The 18,604-nt window shown below is 40.8% G+C and overlaps 2 protein-coding genes and 1 long non-coding RNA gene across 4 annotated transcripts; 2 read left to right on the forward strand and 1 right to left on the reverse strand.

Moving 5' to 3' along the window:
- The first annotated feature begins 1,000 nt into the window (after positions 1-1,000).
- On the forward strand, positions 1,001-3,978 carry LOC121469508 (uncharacterized). Its single transcript, XR_005979625.2, has 2 exons — positions 1,001-2,225; positions 3,067-3,978. It is a non-coding gene; the product is annotated as an uncharacterized lncRNA (long non-coding RNA).
- On the reverse strand, positions 3,663-10,026 carry ACOT13 (acyl-CoA thioesterase 13). 2 transcript variants are annotated; one of them, NM_001245490.1, is given in 4 exon segments: positions 3,663-4,360; positions 6,505-6,689; positions 9,667-9,832; positions 9,834-10,026. In NM_001245490.1, coding segments are annotated over 4 exon segments (513 nt in total). In that variant the 5' UTR covers positions 9,839-10,026; the 3' UTR covers positions 3,663-4,203.
- TDP2 (tyrosyl-DNA phosphodiesterase 2) lies at positions 9,837-15,751 on the forward strand. The gene is made up of 7 exons (XM_030265879.4): positions 9,837-10,037; positions 10,112-10,200; positions 12,207-12,374; positions 13,046-13,137; positions 13,615-13,733; positions 14,143-14,313; positions 15,100-15,751. The coding sequence occupies exons 1-7, from the start codon at positions 9,837-9,839 to the stop codon at positions 15,379-15,381; spliced, it is 1,122 nt and encodes a 373-aa protein (XP_030121739.4). The 3' UTR covers positions 15,382-15,751.
- The last annotated feature ends 2,853 nt before the right edge of the window (positions 15,752-18,604 follow it).

Genomic DNA, 18,604 nt, shown 5'->3' on the forward strand with positions numbered 1-18,604 from the left:
AATCTATTTAGGCAGCTAATGCTTTTAAGCAAAAGAAATCAAAGATCCATAATTCCACTAGTGTTACAAGCCCCAGGTACTGCCTTAATAAACAAAAATGGGGGTCTTTTTTTTTTTTTTTTGGTTGAGTTCATTTATTTTTGTTTTTTTTCCTGAAGGATAGCAAATGTGTCTTGTTTGATAAAAGCTGGCAGGTAATTTATTCTCTTTTAAGCAAGAACTGTATAACTGTAGATGCTGCTGTGTCCCACAGCTGTGGCAGCTGGGGATCCTGGTCTGGTGGTAGCAGTGGTTCAGTGAATACACTGCAGAATCATGAAGGTGATAACTGTCATCATATTGGCCCTGAACTCAAGTAGCAAAATAGGCATATAAGTGGGGTTTTTTTCACTCCTGGGGACAATGAGGTAAGGAGAGGTTTGGGGGGTTCTGGCTAAATGGTTTTTTTTTTGCAGTTGGAAATTCTAAAATTGTGAATGATATAATGCAGTGGGAAATTCTTCTATATGCCCTGGCAGTGGCTCAGAGCCAGTCAATGAAGCTGAAGAGATTTCAACTGCTGTTCAGAACAGTTACCTAACAGCCTAATTCACCTCACATCCCTGCGCTCCCTGCCTCATCCCTGTTAGGTGGTGGTTTGTGATTTTGAGAATTGTAAACCAGCAGCTCAGCCATGAGAATCCTGTGATGGGTGGCTTGACCTAAAAGACTTAGGAGGAATTCTGATAGTCCAACACTTGTTTCAGCAGTGACACCCTTCCTAACCTACTCCCTAGTTTATCACTGACATCTTCCCAAGAGTTGGAATCCTTAATGACTAAACCCCTGCTCACTGCAATCTGTGATCTGTATCTGCCCCGATTAGCATCTGTACCCCTAGTTTCAAATGCCAGTAGGAACAAGTCTGCTCTGATTCCTTATTTTCTCAAGGCATCTGTAAAGCACAGCTGTACATGTGCAAGCCCGTGGGTGTCAGTCTGAATGCATTTGTGCAATAGCAAGGATGTGAAACCAGCATGAAACACTTGGCTGGACAGGATACTGCATGAAGTGGGAAGCTGAAAGTACTTTCACAGAGAGAGACAAACTGTTCCTCAACACTTCATACCACATATGTGGCCTCTGTAAGAACAGACATCTAGACATAAGTATAATTTGGGTGTTTAGTATATTTAAAAGAAAAACCCCAAAACGCAACAAACTGCAATATGGGAGGGCTGGTCTCATTTTTAGCTGTTAAGATACGGAATTTGCAGTTGTCTGTCAGTTACTGGATATATAATCTGGTATACTGCTAAAACTCACAAGATGTGCTCATGAAATCACTATTTGCTTGCTTGTAAGGGAATTATGCCTGAAATCTGCAGTGATGTAACCAGGTCAACCCCACAGGAGGTTTGTTCTGATGCCAGGTGGAGCCATGTACCACTTGTCCTTATTATGGTAATTTGTTTCCATTACTTTAAGATTCAGCTACGGTAAGATACAGATTTTTCAACATGTAGGTTAGAGTGAAATCAGTAAAGAACACTTCCAAGTATTAAGTCTGATGCTTGACAGTTTGCTTTCAAAGCTAGGCAAGCTCAATGCTGTCAATTCCTTCTAAGATCATCTCTGTGCCCGAGTTCAGCTGTGAAATAAAATTACGAGGTTAACATACTGCTGCTGGTGATGGATAACAGACAAGGTTGTCTTAAAATAATCCATTTAATTAACTGCTTCTGAAATAACTGGCCTGCATATTAACGATGTCCCTCTTATTAATTAGGCAGTACTAAAATACTGTGTTGAATAGTCTATTGTAAGGGAGAAGAGAATTCACTTGTTATTTCAGGAAGGTTTATTTCTGTTTCCCTCTCAGCCTGAAACAGTCCTTGCCAGGCTTGAATGGGAACAGGAGGATACTGCTGTTTCCGTGTTGAGGTTTGCCACTCTCAACTGGCCCTGGACGCTTTTCAGTTGTAATTATGGAGATAGGATGAATGCTAAGTGATAGAATGGGACCACTTAAATGTGATAGGTTCCTGAGGCAGCCAGCACTGATTGAGGGAAGTCGTGTTAAGTTGCAGTGGGACAGTTACACAAGGACAGAGTGGCCCCAGCACATACAGCTAAGAGTGTTGAGAAAATATGTTTGAGAGCATGATGTTGAGAGTGTTCTCAATATTTTGGCACATATTGAATTTGGCACCTCCTTCATTCTCACGCTCTGCCTTTTATTTCAGGTAAGAGTCAAAATCACTCTTGTGTTCAGTGAGGGGAATGGGTTTATAGCAATTGGAGGGGAGCAGTTTTAACTATCTTCTTGGATTCTACTACATAAGTTACCCACCTAAGAAAACTGGTAAACTTAAGAATGAGAAAAAAGATAACTGGAGATGCTAGAACATGTTAATAGGAAGATAACCAGAGCAGCAATCACCAAAGTCCGTAAGTACATCCATTTGCTTCGATGGATCCCCTCTGCTCATCCAAGTAATTACAGAGGAACTGGAGATGCTTAAGACTCCTAACAGTGCTCCAGGCTGAGGGAGCTGTGACATAAGAATTTCATGCAGTACAGCATCTAGCTCTGATGAGCAAAGATTTAAAACAAAAACGGTTACTGCTGTAGTATGCACCTTTGCAGAACTGTTTCATCAAAGCATTGTTTCTTTAAATGGGATTCAGGGATAATTTCTGAGTATGAGTGAGTGCGAGTACTGGAGGAAAATCAATCATGAATGTACTGCTAAAGAGAGGATGCTACTATTAAAAGTTCAACTAGCCACAGGCATGTAAGCCCTGTATGCTTCTGAGGCAGCCCCAGAGAAAAAGCTTTTCCGAGAATGTATGTATCATGAAAAAGTGTTCTAAACTTGCAGCAAAAATACATGCTGGTAGCCTGAGCCCACTGTAGGTATTCTTTTAGAGAACTTCCACTGAAGGGTTAGTTATCCACTTATATTAGTTATTTAAAAGTCATTTTGGAAATATTAATAACACGTTAGTAAAATTGTACAAGTTTGTATTGAAAATCAGTCTGCATGAACAGGTCACCTAATTAATTGAAAATTACTTCTTTAGGTTTAGGAATGCACAGAAGAAAACCCTAACTGCTCATCACCAAAGCCAAATGACTGAAGACAATGACTCAACTTCCACAACAAAAAGAACTTACACTTGCCTTTTACTAGCATAGATCAGCTTTTTGCTAGAGGAGAAAAACATGCACTGCATATATAGCATTGCTGTTCTTATTACAGCTTGATAACCCTGCCATGGATCATTTGTCAAGAGTTTAAAGAAAGCAGTTAAGCCGTCCACAACAGTGCAAGAGGAGACCAGGCTTCACCTGATGCACAGCAGCTTAACTCGACCACATTGAACCCAGGTCAGATAATCTACAGCCTTAGCCTGAATGAAAGCTCACCAAAATTACTTTTTCACATCTGTAACATGCAGCTGATGGATTTTAAACAAATATAACCACCTCAGCTAGGGAGAGGTGAAAAGCCACATGATATAACTGTATTTTCATGTTCCAGGATCAGAGAGATGATGACATCTTGGGTGAATTTGTGTACAAGGGTTCCAAAACACCCCCTCTCAACTACTCCATGCTGACAAGCCTTTACTTAGTGCAGAGAGGCTACAAAACTATGAAAAAAAATTTTAAAAGGTAGTTTCAGAAAGCTTTATTGAATACTTCTTAGTTTATTACAGAACCAGTAAATTACATTTTGCATTAGCCTGCTTTGCACTTTCCAACCAGTTCTGGACGATGTTACAGGAACTCTGTACTACCATACCCAGGAACAAGTACAGTTTGGAAGGACTTCTAGTGGTGTTTGAGTGTGACTGTGACAGGCCTGAAGACAGGCTTACTTTGTCACATGACACTACAGGTAGAGAAAGCAGATCTCTTAAAGTGCTGTCATGCTGGTTAACCATATGGCTGGTCCAAAGGCTCTTCCCTTCTGCTGTCTTCACCAAAAACAGCCAGGTGCCTCCCTATGTTGTTGCACTCTGTTGTTCATCCCAAACCCAGGGTTGTTGCAATTCTGGTGGTAATTAAGAAATCTATTTGTTTATTATAGAAGTGAGACAAATTCACTTGATAGACACTATCACAATTTTGTGCAGATGATTTTGTGTAAGTGAGAAAATAATTCTGAATGGGATTCTGAAGTCCAACACTATTATTTAGAATACTGTTTCTTATTAATTTCCTATGAACTTTGTATGTCTGCCTTGTGCAATTAACTTTCCTGTAGCCTTATTTGTTAAATCCACAGTGGCAAATGCGAGAGTTTTTCCTTGCTTCAAAATCTGAGCTGTAATCAGTATGTCTTCTCCAATCTTAGCAGCAGAAGTGTATCTTCAAGGAAGAAAAAAGGAACAGGTAAGCAACTCTACAGAGGATAAACCAAATAATATTCCTGCATTTTATAGCATCATGAAGGAATTAGCATAAGTGGGTAATAAAGCCACATCTCTATATGCCTGCCTACTTGCAAACCCCCACTTATGGATTTGAGCTCCTCTAACTGCTGGCAGTGGTAAGTAAGTGTAAGAGTCCTCTGAGAAAATGGAGGCTAGAAAGAAACCCATTGGCTTGGTTCTGAGGAAAAGTTTGTTTTGGAACAGAAACAATAAGGTATCCAAGACTTCAGTAAAAGTTCAGCTCCAAGTCCTATTCCAACTACTGCTGGCTTCCTACAGCCTTTCAAAACTAGTCTGGCTGCTTCAGCTGTAAAATGTCACTGTCACAAAGGCTTCAGAAGGTCACCTCTGTATGGAACTTAGCATAGGTTAACTGTTCCCACACCCTGGTTAGAGGAAAGTAATGGAAATATGGGCAGCCCTTAAATGTTGTTTCCATTCATTAGACAAAGCTTTGTTTTTATTTACGTGAGCAGAAGGGTGTGCTTTTAAAACACACTCTTTGGGGAATAGGAAGAAATTTCTGCACAAGCTGGGAAGAATTAGGAGGAACATGATTCAACCATGATCTGAGGTAAGGGAACAATATTCAAAAATAAACAATATTCAAAGCTGCAGAGGAAAATTAAGAATTGCTGGATGTTAATCTTGTTGAGATAAATTTCATCAACTAGTCCATTTTTATACACAACGCCATGTCACAAGAATGTCAGTCACGCCTAACGCTGATGTAGCACCAGCTTTATTGCTTGACAAGGGCAGCATTTCAGCCTTGTCTCATTCCCAGAAGCTGCTGACGATCCTCTTGTGGTTACAAAAAAAAAAAAAAATTCTGTTTCTCTCTGTTCTTTCCATTACTGAAATAGCTTCCTCATGACAACTTTTTAAAAAGCTCCTTCCGAAAAAGGAAGAAAGTTCTTGTAACAATATTTGATATCCAATCTCACTTGTTCAATTAATGCAGTAGTCCAAGTTAAAAAAAAGATATTAATATTGCTTAATGTAACATTGCCTATAGGTGATTTTGGATCTCCTCCAGAGACAGCACTTTCTTCAGATTTCAGCCCTTATGTAATTGGGTGAACATAACTGATTGTGTCAATAATTCAGATGTTGGCCTCTTGTTATACTACTGCAGGAAAAAAAACCATAATAACAGGAGAATTTTAGGTTTTAATTTCCAGTAAGATCCTAATCATCGCAGTGGTAGCATGAAGCTTAAATAGATGCTTAATCTCCCATCTACCTAGTGGAGAAATCAGAAGGTGCTGGGAGAGAAAGGAGGAAACCTGGTAAAGATACAGATTACTCCCCACATGCTTGGTAAAGCTTTTTTTTTTAAGGCAGTTTTGATGAGGGGTTACTTTTCTAACATTTTTAATGTTCTGTGCTAGTTATTCCAAGTAGGATTACTTTAGTTCCAGTTGGTCATAATCTCTTCATTAAAAGTAATGAAGCAAAGCTGACAAGCTACAATAGCATGATCAAAGAAATTTTCAGATCAATTGGTTTTTTAAGATACCATGCTTTGAATTTTCATTACAGGAAGAATTATTCTCAATATAAAACTACCTCAAAATAACCTAGAGCTGAGGATTTGTCTTCCACTGAGAAATTCTGATTCAATCTGTAATTCAGCCTCTCTACACACACAGAGGTAAACTCTTTCCTGCTTTAATATTTTTCTCTTGTTTATGGAATAATACTAAAAAGAGGGTTCCTAGAAAGCTGCTTACTTGAGGAGACATTAGCATACCTGCACAAGGAAAAACTGAAACCAAACCAATTTCTTAGGAGTAAAATTGTTGACATATCAACATCCCTTTACATTGTATGAAGGAATGGGCACTGTCTCATCAATACATGTGACAAATAAAAGCTTAAGAAGGTCCAACTCAAAATTTGAAACCAAATGTCAGTCTCCAAAAATACACATGCAACTGCTTTAATTTATCAAAACAGGACTTCTGAAACCAAAGAAAACACCCATTTTTAGTGAGTGCCACAGCACAGATAAGATGTCAAATGGAGTCAATAGAGGAAGAAATGTCTTTGGTAACCATAGTGGATGATACCTACGTGATGTTCATGTCCACACTGACCCCAGGCACTGCTCTTTCTGTGTACAGCAATGCTGCTGTTGACACCACATCCACAAGGGTGGCTGTCAAACCTCCGTGTAACGTGCCACCTCTGTTTGTATGCTCCTCCTCTACTTTCATTTCACAAACAACTTTTCCAGGAGTTGCAGATTGAAGTTTCATCTGTATAACCAAAAAAGGAATAAAATGTTTAGTGACAGCAGTACCAACACCTAATATTGCCCTCAAACTGTAAGTAAATTTTTTCTGACTCTGGACTCATGAGACAAATTAAAATATGGAAAAGAGAGTAATTCAACTGTCCCATTAGATATTTCCATTAATTTTGAGCAGAAGTCTGTTGCTTTAGAAAAATGTTTACTTCTAATGCAGACAAATATTTAAACTGACATCTTAACAGAACTTCAATATGTGCTATGCTGTCAGGAATTCCTTAGGAGAACACTGTCTTCAGTTTTCCTTTTGCTCTAAGCCGTGAGTAAAAGACCAGATTAGAGGGAACACAAAACTGCTCTAAGCATCTGTGTGTACCATAGTTGTGAAGGCATATTTGTTAGCTCACAAAATGGAAATGATACCACCAGTAATTCATTAATCATTATATAAGAGCAACCTCAATAAAAATCAGTATTTTGAAATGAGCATTGGAAATGCTAATACATTGGCCTCTCTGATGGGAAATTCATATTCATGAGTAGAAGTATCCAAGGCTGTATCACACTGTTACAGCATCATTATTTGCATATACACTTTTATTCCAGCCCACTGGTGCTAAATCCAGAATTACAGCTCACCTATGATACCATGTTTCCCCCTGTAGCCAACACAATAAGCTGGAATTTTGAGACCAAGAAGTTACTGCAATTCAGTATTTGAAAATCTCTATTTAAATTTCTTCAGTTAGTAGCACTATATTCAATACCTGAAAGCAGAGGCAAAACTGGGATAAGTTCCACATATATTTACATGTATAACTAAGACTTTTAAGTGCCTTTAGACTATTAAAAATTAAATGTGGACATATTTATTATATTTATTCCTACTAATTTTCAGGTTTTTTTACAAGGGCTTTTTTAAACTTGAATGTTTCCATTCTGTTACCAGCTGAGTTAAATATTTTTTCATCTTAAAAGGTATTAAGATTGAAATGTTTCCAGTTTCATTGTTTTCCTTATTTATAATGCAATGTAAGAGCTGAGTTTCACCCTTTCTGATAAACCAAAGTTTATCCCAATTCTGCAAACAAATGATAAAAAGATCAATGATGATGTAGTACAGTCTTCTAATGGAAAAAAATGGTATTAAACAGAGAGGAAACTACTGAGGCAATGTTCAAATATAGAAATAGCACCTGTATCAATGAAAACCCCAATGAAATCCTAAATCAGGCATGCTGCACTGCACTGGAGGCCTGAGCTTCTGACAGAATTTCTAAGAAGCACTTTAGTGATGTTCAACACTGGGAGCAGATTGCTTCCATTCCTGTCAGGGACTGGTGCTCCACCCCACCAGCGAGGCAAGGAAAGCATCTGGTGCCATTTGTCATTGCTCTGATCTGGCACTACATGCCTGCTCTCCTTGATGAAAATAGTTCAGTACTTGAATGCTTCCAGGACCTACTCAGCTAGAGCTGCTAGTCTGTGCTTCTCCCAGCCCTGCTGTGCTTGTCCTCCCACGTGTCTGCCTTGGGGAACAGCTTCAGCTTCCAGGCTTTAAACACAGGCATTAAACCCTGGGTCGATACCACATTGGAATTACACCAGAAACTAAGTGTGAGGCTGGAGATGAAAAGTTTCAGACTAAAATGCATCTTCTCCAGTATAAGAAAAACCTTGAGTCATTTAATTATGGTAAGAGAGTTCAGGTATCTCCCACAAAAGCAGCAGTTACTTTTAATTCAAACACAACTGTACGTTTATTTTTATTATGATCAGATTCCTAACATCCTAATTCTAGAAGGTTGTAGGAAAAATATGAAAGTATTCCAGAGCCAGACTGGTAGCCTGTCTCCCAAGGCTCACTTCTAGCCAGTTACCTTTACAAGCTGAAATGCTAATATTTGCTCACCATTTACCAGGATTTAAAAGGAATGTAAAGTTATCACAGTGAAGTGGTGACTAAGAACTATATAAACTCTATAAATATATAAACTATCTTCTTAAAGCTTTATACATTTTTTAAAAACTTTATACTCACCAACATATCTTGGAAAAACAAGACTGTAAGAATTACTTCGCAAAAAGTTGATTTCTATTAAATGTAACAGATCTTGGAGCTGTCAACAAAAAGCACTGCTTCCAATATAACATTTGCACCTCTACAATGTAAAGCATATCAATTTTTACATGGCTTATTTTCTTAGATATATTTACTCTATCACTCCATGTCACAGTTACACAAACACATAAAAATTAAAGTGAAAATTTAATGAGAACACTGGAACGTCTTCTAGAACAAGAACTTTCCTACACAGCACCTATGCTATTGCATACTATACAGGTTGCAGTGTAAATTAACAGTAGCTTCAATTTTTTTTTGAGCATAATGTAGCACATTATGTAGCATAATGACACTGTAGCAGTACTAGTCAATCACATTTCTTTACACCAGAATGTGCAGTGAAGGTATAGTGTAAGGCCTTGTGTAGAAACTCAGAGAGCCCTGGGGTGTATGTTGTGCTTTCAGCCTGAGCTCAAGTCACAACGAGGCATCTTTCTAATATTAAACAGGGAAGAGTTTATTTCACAATTTCACGGTTCCAGAAGTTGGTGGCTTCGACGTGCTGCGAAGGAAAGAATGCCACCTGCTGAATGACTCCTGAAGGTTACACAGTACAGCCGCCTTCAGAGAGCCGCAGGAAGGCAGCTGCAGTATTTAACGAGAGTTACTGAATAACAATTGAGTAATTATTCTTATTACAACAATTGTTTTCTACCCCGTGTTAGCAGCACGGCGCTCGGCCCGGAATGCGGGGAAGCACAGGCGAACCTGCACCACCGGGCTCCTGCCGTGCCCGCAGCCCCCGGCCCGACTCCCGATCCCGGCTCAGCCCGCTGCGCCGGGAGGGGACGGAGGGCCGTACAAACCAGCTGTCCCGGGGGGCCGCGCTCCCGCAGCCCTGCCCTCCGAGCGCCCGTACCTTGCGGAGCACACGGTCGAAGCCCTTCGACTCCACCATGTACTTCATGGCCTCCTTCAGGCTCTCCGCCGTGAACCCCATGCTGCCGCCCCGCCGACCTCCGCCCGCCCGCCCGCGCCCCGGAACGGCAATCCCGGCGGGCGGCGCCTGTCCCGCCTTCCGCCGCGGCCATGGAGCAGCGGCCCGAGGCAGCGCCCAGCCCGCCGCCCGCGGAGCACAAGCGGGAGCAGCAGCAGCAGGAGGAGGAGGATGAGGAGGCGCTACACGCCGCCAAGCGGAGGAAGGTGCTGTGCTCCGAGTTCACCGCCATCACCAGCAGCGACGAGGCCGTGGCGCGCCGCTTCTTGGCCGCCAGCGACTGGCACATGGAGGTACGGGCGGGGCCGGCGGGGCCGCGGGGCTGCCCGGCGGCGGCCCCTCCCTGCCAGCCGCCCCTGTGTTTCAGAGGGCGCTGAACGCCTACTTCGACCCGCCGCGGGACGCGGAGCCGGCGGCGGGCGGGGCGGCCCCGGCCTGCGCGGACACCGGCGGCTGGTAGGTGACAGGGACGGGGACAGGTGGCAGGAGGAGGGGGCCGGGGAGCGGAGCCTCCCCGGGGGAAGGCAATTTCTCCTCCCCAGGGGGCGAGGCAGGTTCCCCTTCCCGGGGGGGAGGCGCTGGGGCTCCCACACTTGGGGAGAGCCATCGCCAGGCCGAGGCGTAACTTGGCGAGCAGCGCTCCCCGCCCGCCGGGCATCGCACCTCGGCTGAGGTGTAGCGAGGCAGGTGGCTCCTGTTCCGCTCCCGTTCTCCTTTCCCAACGTTTCTCTCCCATGGGCTTTTGGGCTTCGTTTTCCTTTTGCGGATCCTCTGGACTGGTGGATTGTGAACCTTTTAGAGAAGGCACAGGCACATTTTCTTCTCATTGACTCGTGTTGTGCAGTGATATGTATGAGGATTTTACCATACACGCATCGTAAATATATGCATATATTTACACATTATATAATGTGTAAATTATGCATATTTGTATTATAGTGGATGCATGCATATTTTTATTTCTATAAATAAAACTGGCATGTACATGCACACCTTGTTAAATGTACCTGTCATAGTCAAGATGTAACATCTGTGTTTTACATACACCATCTCACAGCACATTTGGAGGATGTACTGAGTGTATTGATCTGTATGTAGAATTGAACTTTTCCAGATCCCTGCCTACTGTGGTTTAACCCCAGATATCCACTCACTTGGACACCCTGACTTACTACCACCCTCTCAGTGGGGTGGGAAACAGAATTGAAAAAAAAAGATAAAACCCATGGGTTGAGGTAAAACAGTTTTACAGTAGAATGAAATTAGAGAAAACAAAGAGAGAGAGAGAAATGGAAGCCAAGAAAGGTAAGTGATGCACAGTACAATTGCTCACCACCCATTGACTGATGCCCAGCCAATCTCTAAGCAGCAGTTAGCTCATCCTGGCCAGTTCCCTCCAAGTTCATTTACTGAAGATGATGATCTATGGTACGGAATATCCCTTTTGCCAGTTCAGGTCAGTTTGCCTCGTCATGTTTCTTCCCAGCGTCTTATGCACCTGGCAGAGCATGGGAAGCTGAAAAGCCTTTGTCTTGAGGTAGCAACTAGTTAGCAACAACAAAAACATCAGTGTGTTATCAACACTATTTTGACCAGGTTTGCTTGGCAAGGTTTTGGTAGTGAGGGGCTACAGGGCTGGCTCCTGTGAGAAGCTGCCAGAAGCTTCCTCTGTGTCCAACAGAGCCGAGGTCAGCTGGTTTCAGGGCAGACCCGCTGTGGAACAATGCTGTGCCCATCAATGATGGTGGTAGTGCCTCTGGAATAATGGACTTAAGGTTGAAAAATTGCTGCATGACAGCACCTGCAGCAGAAAAGAGAACTGAAAACATCTCTGCAGACACCGAGGGTCAGTGAAGAAGGAGGGGCAGGAGGTGCTCCAGCTGTAGGAGCAGAGATTCCTGTGCAGCCCATGTGCAGAACACGGTGAGACAGCTGTGCTCCTGCAAGCCCATTGGAGGACCACAGTAGGACAGAGATCCACCTGCAGCCCAGGGAGGACTCTACACTGCAGCAGGTGGGTGCCTGAAGAAGGCTGATCCCATGGAAAGCCCATACTGGAGCAGGCTCCTGGCAGGACCTGTGGGCACATGGACAGAGGAGCCCATGTTGGAAAAGGTTTGCAGGCAGGACTTGTGACCTCATGGGGAACCCACTTGGAAGCAGGCTGTTCCTGAAGCACACGGAGAAAGAGTGGGATTGTGGGGAATGAATTGAACTACTCAAGTGCTTTGCATTTCATTGGTTACCATCTGGTTAACTTACATCAGAATGGTAAACGTTATCTTCCATCTACAAGGAGGAGGAAAAACCACTTACTTCACCTGTGTACCACAGCTCTGTATGTTTTAGTTACTGTGCTTTTAAACAATGGTGAGATCAATACATGCTTTAGAAGATAAGTGAGGCAATCACAGATAGGTTAGTGTGACACATAGTAACAAACAAATACACTCTCTCTTTAGCATTGACCTCACTGCAGATGCAACTGCAAGCACTGCTGGTGTCAACAGTGAGGACACACCGCAAAAAGAAGATGATAGCAACTTCTCACTGATCACCTGGAACATTGATGGGCTGGATCTAGGAAATGTGAAAGATCGAGCTAGAGGAATCTGTACATACCTGGCACTGTAAGTACAACCTCCTCTTTGTATTGTCAGGTACCTGGATTCAACAGAAAAAAACCCAAAACTTCTTGATATAAGAATTTACAAATCTTCATGTCCCAATTATCTTAATGTTGAATGCAACAGATCAATCACTGTATAAATGCTAAATAGCTGAGAGTTGTTATGCTGACTGTAAAAGGTGTGAACCTATGCAGCATCCCAGAGGTTAAATGTTTTGAGATGGCTACTTTAAAAGTCTAATAATGAGCAATTTTGTTCAAGTTGCAATCATACATCATGAACATAGTTCACTTGCATCCTGTACATGAGAATCTTCTGGAAAACATGTCCCAAAGCTACATTGCATCTGCTTAAGCTGAATTCCTCATGTTATGTAGTTATGTGAAACCTGCAAGGTCGTGGTAGAAGGAAGTCATGCATTTTATTACCATATTGGTTTCATGTTCATAATAACAGTTGTTTACTCCCTTTTAGTAATGGTGGGTGTCTATGTGCTGCTAAATACAATGCAGATAGCTTTTTTCTTCTTTAAAGAGCAGATTCTTACAAAACCTAGATAAATGAGGGCAAGGTGCACCTGAAATCCTAGACTTTGTTCCATTTGGCCTCAGAGTGTTGCAGTACTAGTTCTCAGTAATTAATTGAAATTTTTCTTGCCTTGCTGATTTCAGATACAGTCCGGATGTTGTGTTTTTACAGGAGGTCATCCCACCACATCTCCCTCTTCTCCAGATGAAAGCTGGCAATTACACTATTATTCCAGGTAAGAAAAACTTTCGGGTACTAAAGACAAAAACCAGAAAACAAAGTTTGGGTTTATTCTGTTTCTCTTGCCAAAACCTCCAACCATTTTAAATAATATAAAGAGTAAAGTGAAGAAGGAAGCACTTGATGTTTCTGTGTTTTGGTATCAGCATGTAGCTTGATGCAAATTATGCATGTGAAAAGCTTGCTTTTCTGGCATTTTCCTGTGTGTTTCTTTCTGCATTTTGAAAGATTGGTAGGGAGGGTAGTCAAAAAGTACCATAGATAAGTTACTTTTCTGTGTATTAGCATTTAAAAAATATGAAAAAATTCAGAGTGTTATTATGCAACTTTTCACTAATGACTTAAAAATCAACATATATTCTCACAGTCTGTGGTAAAAAGGTCTCTTTCAGAACCTTAATTGCTTTATGGCAGTTCTGCTGTGGCACAGCAGAAGATGTCCTGAAACGTTTCTTTGCTTGGTCCTCTGTAGGTAACATAGATGAGTATTTCACTGCTGTAATGTTAAAGAAATCAAGAGTGAAGCTACTGAAACATGACATAATACCTTTTCCAACGACTGCTATGAAGAGGAATCTTTTAGTTGTGCATGTGAGTGAGTCAGGATGTACTAAGCAGCTGTACTTCTGTCTTCCAAACAGAAAATCCCAGGAAAGGTTGAACTGGATTTTTATCTATGACAGTCTCAAAGAGCAGAAAAACTTCTCCAAGCATACGAACCCAGTTGCATTTGATACTGACAAACTTAAATCTTTTATGCAAGTTACTTACCATACTTTGTTTTCAAGTCTCATAACCTGTGAAAACAAAACTAAAAGCCTATTACCCTCCTGTAAGCCCCTTTTCTTCAATGTAAAACTAATATTAACCAGAGCTCTGACATTCAGTAATGTTTGAGCTTTGTGATTAGGTTTTGTCTTTGAGCTTTGTGATCAGGTTTTGTCTTTGAGCTTCTTATTGTGATGTGGGTACTAACCCTGCCTCTTTGTTTCGCACATAGGTGAGCATATCTGGTATTGAACTTTGCCTTATGACCTCCCATCTGGAGAGCACTAAAAATCACTCCAAGGAGCGTATAAAGCAGCTGCAAATAGTGTTCAATGAAATGCAGAAGGAGTCTGAGTCCACCACTGTTATATTTGGAGGGGATACAAACCTCAGAGACAGCGAGGTAAATAGAAATAAGCAAGTTTGTTATTTAGAGAAGGTATTTTGACAAAACCTTCTCAGGCTTTTCTGTTGTCTATATGAGAAATTACCTACTCAACCGGAACAGAGATATGCAACACTTATTCTTAAGGTGTGGAACTGTGACTAAGTAGAAGTAAGAGTTGTTATGACTGAGGTGATATGTATGGATACCCCTTCCCAATAGCAAAATACTTTAATAATAATACTTGTATCTGAGCAGATGAAGGCAGATTTGATGGAAGTTTTGACTTCAAAAACATCTTATTTTGAGAACCTGGTCTTGTTCAACTCACCAGTTCTTAGAATCAATGAAGGAAGAGGGTACTCTGGAGAAATAGACCTTGATCCCTGGCAATCAAGACATTCAAAATTAGAAGCAGTTTTTGGCTGCTGATACTAAAAGGGAAATATGTACACTATTACTAGAAGGTCAGTGTTTCACCTCTCGCTATCATGAAATTCTGTTGCAGTTAACTGGAATGACTATTTAGGAAACATGGTGTTGGCCCCTACACCTCAACATTTCAGAGCTGAACATTTATTTTGGAACGTGTTTTGGATTTAGAAAGTGCTATAGGAAATGGTCCATGCTTTAGAGCATCTGGAGAAATACCATAGGTTAGAAACATCTCCAAGAGCTTTGATTTTTAACAGCTTATGTTTTGCAGAAAAAAATCCAATGCTGTGACAACTCGGTTCTATTTTTTGAAGGCAAAATTTGTGAATTCACTATCTTGTGGAATTTTTCCCCTCCTTCTACCTTCAGGTTACTAAACTTGGTAATCTACCTGACAACATTAAGGATGCCTGGGAGTTTTTGGGTAAACCTCAGCACTGCCGCTACACTTGGGACACGCAGTCCAACACCAACCTGAATGCAGCCTACAAGTGCAAGATGAGGTTTGACCGTATTTACTTTCGGCCTGCAGTGGAAGGGGGGCATTTCATTCCACGAAGCATGGACTTAATTGGTTTAGAAAAACTAGAATGTGGCAGATTTCCTAGTGATCACTGGGGCATTCTGTGTAATTTTGATGTTATATTATAAGAAAGAAAGAAAGACTCGCATCTTCAGTTTTTAGGTGATTTATTCTTGTTTTTACAAAATTTTACTCTCTCATTTAAGGTAGGGCATATTTAAGTTTCCAACCTTAATACATTCTTTGTTCTTGGCTTCTGCAAGGATGGCTTTGTTTCAAGCCAGGTTTCCCTTTTCCCATTGTATGCGTCTTCTCTTGAATCACGTTTTATAATATTTATTTTTAAAAATATCTGCAAAACTAAACAAATTCTAGTTTTAAAAGGACAGGAAAAACCTGTAAATACAATTCATAAACATACTCAGTGATTTAAAAGACATTTTTATTTTGGCATGTATTATGATTTCATAATAAAGGCTGCTTTTTTTTCTATTTTAAGACTACTTCTATTGTGCCTTCATTGTTTATTTTGTAGCCATTCCCATTATCCTTTATGACCTTGTCTTTTGTAGGATGTTTTGTATTAGCTTCTGAAGTTTGTGTTGAATGTACACACCCCTTCAGGCAAGACAGTAAAGGAGCTGAGGAAAGAATGACTAGATTCTCACAAAATAAGAATTTCTTAAGTAGAAACTGAACTACTGTTGAACAGATTTAAGAAAAAATATGCCTTCTATTTGACAAGAAAATTATATAGGCAGATGCATGGAATTTGTTCACTTGGGATGGTGTGCTCCTTACTTGGTGTTTATTGAGCCTGAACAGCTCAAGGCCTTGCTGACTTTGCAGAAGATCAACCAGGCCTTCCTACTCTTAAGAACTGTGTAAACGATCTTGTAGAAGCTGTTGTTTTATAGATGTGCAATGATGATGTAAAAGGGAAAGCCTCCTAACTTCCTGATGTGAAGTTCAGTGCATAGGCATGGAGGAGAAGGACAAATAACCTGTCAGTGATGTGAAGTGAATGGAGTTTGACAGTGTAAATTCTTCTTTTTGTTGTTGTTGTTTGTCTTTGGTCTTGAGCCCAAAGCTTACAAGCAGCTTGTACTTTTCCTGCACTACTGTGGTGGTTTGGTTCCACCTAGTAGCCAGTCTGCCACCCAGCCACTGTCTCAGTCCCCTTCCCCAATGAGGTGGGAGGAAGAAATCAGAAAAAAAAGAAACAAGAAAGCTCATGGGTTGAGATAAAGACACTTCCCAAATATCCTCATGGGCAAAACAGACTTGGTTTGAGGAACTTAATTTGTTTGGGAAACACATGCAAGGAAGGAAGTTCCTGGAAGTTCAGCTGGAACATGAAGAAGAACTTCTTTACTGTGCAGGTGGTTGAGCACTGGGTCAGGCTGCCCAGAGAAGGGGTGGAGTTTCCCTCCCTGTGGATATTTAAAACTGATTCCTTACTAATGTGCTCCAGTGGACTGACTGTGCTTGACCCAGGAGCTAAATGACTGCTGGTGTTCACTTCCAGCCTTACCCATTATCACATTCTGTGACAGTAATTTACAGCCAGTAAAAGTGTTTGACCACTCTTTCAGTAAAGATATCCGTCCTGATGTCCAGTCTAAACCTCTCCTGAATAAGTTAACTGCCTCTTCCTCTTGTCACAGGGACGGGGAGGCCTGAGGTGGGTGTGGTTTTCCTTTCATTCGGCAGGAGGCCCAGGTGACCTTACTAAACAAGCAAATAAGCCTCAGGATGTTTCTCTGCACAGAAATCAGCTGCAGAGATCTGTTCTGCTTTCACTTCTTTAAACAACAAATTCCTTTTATTAAAGGTGAAAGAGAACAGCCTGTTTTGGGAAAGATGTCCAATCCTTGATTGCTTTCAACATATCCCATTATTTTATAATAACTCAGCTGCAAAAACAAGGAGGGAGAAAGCATTGATACATTTTTAAACTCATGTTGAGCTCATAATCTCTCCTTTCTATTCCAAAATAGTTCTATAAGAATGTGAAAAATAGGTACAATTGCCAGGATTTTCCTTCTGGTCTTAAAATGGGGCTGGCACAGATCACACATTATGACTTGCTCTATGACAATCTGTTCCTTACTAAGCCTTTGAAGAAATGTCATGGGGTTTGTTGTCAGGGCTTGCATGTCCTCCCCCTCCCTGGTAGATCCAGCCAAAGGATTTGTGGGGAAGGTGAAGGCAGTTCGACTTTTCTAACAGTGTTTGAGAAGGGAAAAGTACAATAAATTCGTATTTCATCATCAAGAAACACCAGATTACGTGGCCTTCTCTATTATGGCTGCTTTTGGTTATGTGGCTACACCTTCTGGACAATTTTGGAAGACATGAAGGAGGCTGACTCCTGTTATTCTGAAACAGGTTTTTGAATCAGGGATAAAAAAAGCAGGAAAAAGAAGAATTCAGAGTAGTGTGTGATCTATCTCCATGCCTAAACTCCAGCTCCATTTCTAGCATTGACTGATTCCTCCTTTGATCAGCAGTCTTTCTTAACCTTTGGAATAGATAGTGAGGGGGAGACATAAGAGCAAGAAAAGACATAACATTTGTATGGGCCAATTCATTTCTATAATTATAAACAGTAGGTAAGAGGAAGATTCAATTCAGTGCAATTAGTGGTTAGTCATTATTCTAAAATGAGGAAAATTATGCATGCATCCTTTGAAAGCATTTTTGACCTACAGAAGTGGTAATACTTTATAAGAAGACATGGAACACTAAATGTTTCACTGACTACTGGATGTGAGGCAATACATCTTTAATTAAATGTACTTTAAACCACTTAATAAGCATCTAAATTGCTGACAATCAAGAGCAGTCAGAGTCTTTAAATTAATTTGCCTCTTAATTTAATCAGTGATGTAAAAGGTAAAATATCTGCTGAATACAGCAACTAAAACTTAAAGGGGTAGAAACAGCAAAGTTAAACCAAACAAAACATTTCTTGGCCTGCAGTTTGTAATTTGTTTTATTTTCTTGATTCAATAGCATAATATTATGGCATCTATACAGCCCAAAGGATTTATACAAATGTAAATGTGAGAAAATTAATAATCAACAGTAACCTGTACTTGTGAAAATCGTACAATTGGAGCATTATTTTATTAATTCTTTGATCCAGTTATCAAGAGAAGCAATCTCTTCTGAGAATCCAGCCAGTCTTAAACAGTCCTACATAAAAAGAGCTTGAACTTACTAAAAGAGAAGATACATACCTAGAATTAAATAAAGAAATGTTAAATATATAGGGAGTTAAATAGGTGGATTTAAAAAGAAGAAAAAGGGGGGAAATAGCAGGTAAATTTCCCAGGGTTTTGTTCA

Source organism: Taeniopygia guttata, chromosome 2 (genome assembly GCF_048771995.1).
Source record: "Taeniopygia guttata chromosome 2, bTaeGut7.mat, whole genome shotgun sequence".
NCBI lineage: Eukaryota > Metazoa > Chordata > Aves > Passeriformes > Estrildidae > Taeniopygia > Taeniopygia guttata.

Bases quoted from the DNA above. Each gene is read 5' to 3' on its own strand.
- TDP2 (XM_030265879.4), top strand. From the start codon at position 9,837: ATGGAGCAGCGGCCCGAGGCAGCGCCCAGCCCGCCGCCCGCGGAGCAC. The intron at 10,038-10,111 runs GTACGGGCGGGG...CCTGTGTTTCAG, and splicing joins CCAGCGACTGGCACATGGAG to AGGGCGCTGAACGCCTACTT. The intron at 14,314-15,099 runs GTAAATAGAAAT...TTCTACCTTCAG, and splicing joins CAAACCTCAGAGACAGCGAG to GTTACTAAACTTGGTAATCT.
- ACOT13 (XM_072924003.1), bottom strand. From the start codon at position 6,689: ATGAAACTTCAATCTGCAACTCCTGGAAAAGTTGTTTGTGAAATGAAA. The intron at 4,361-6,504 runs GTAGGTATCATC...TCTTCCTTGAAG, and splicing joins AGTGTGGACATGAACATCAC to ATACACTTCTGCTGCTAAGA.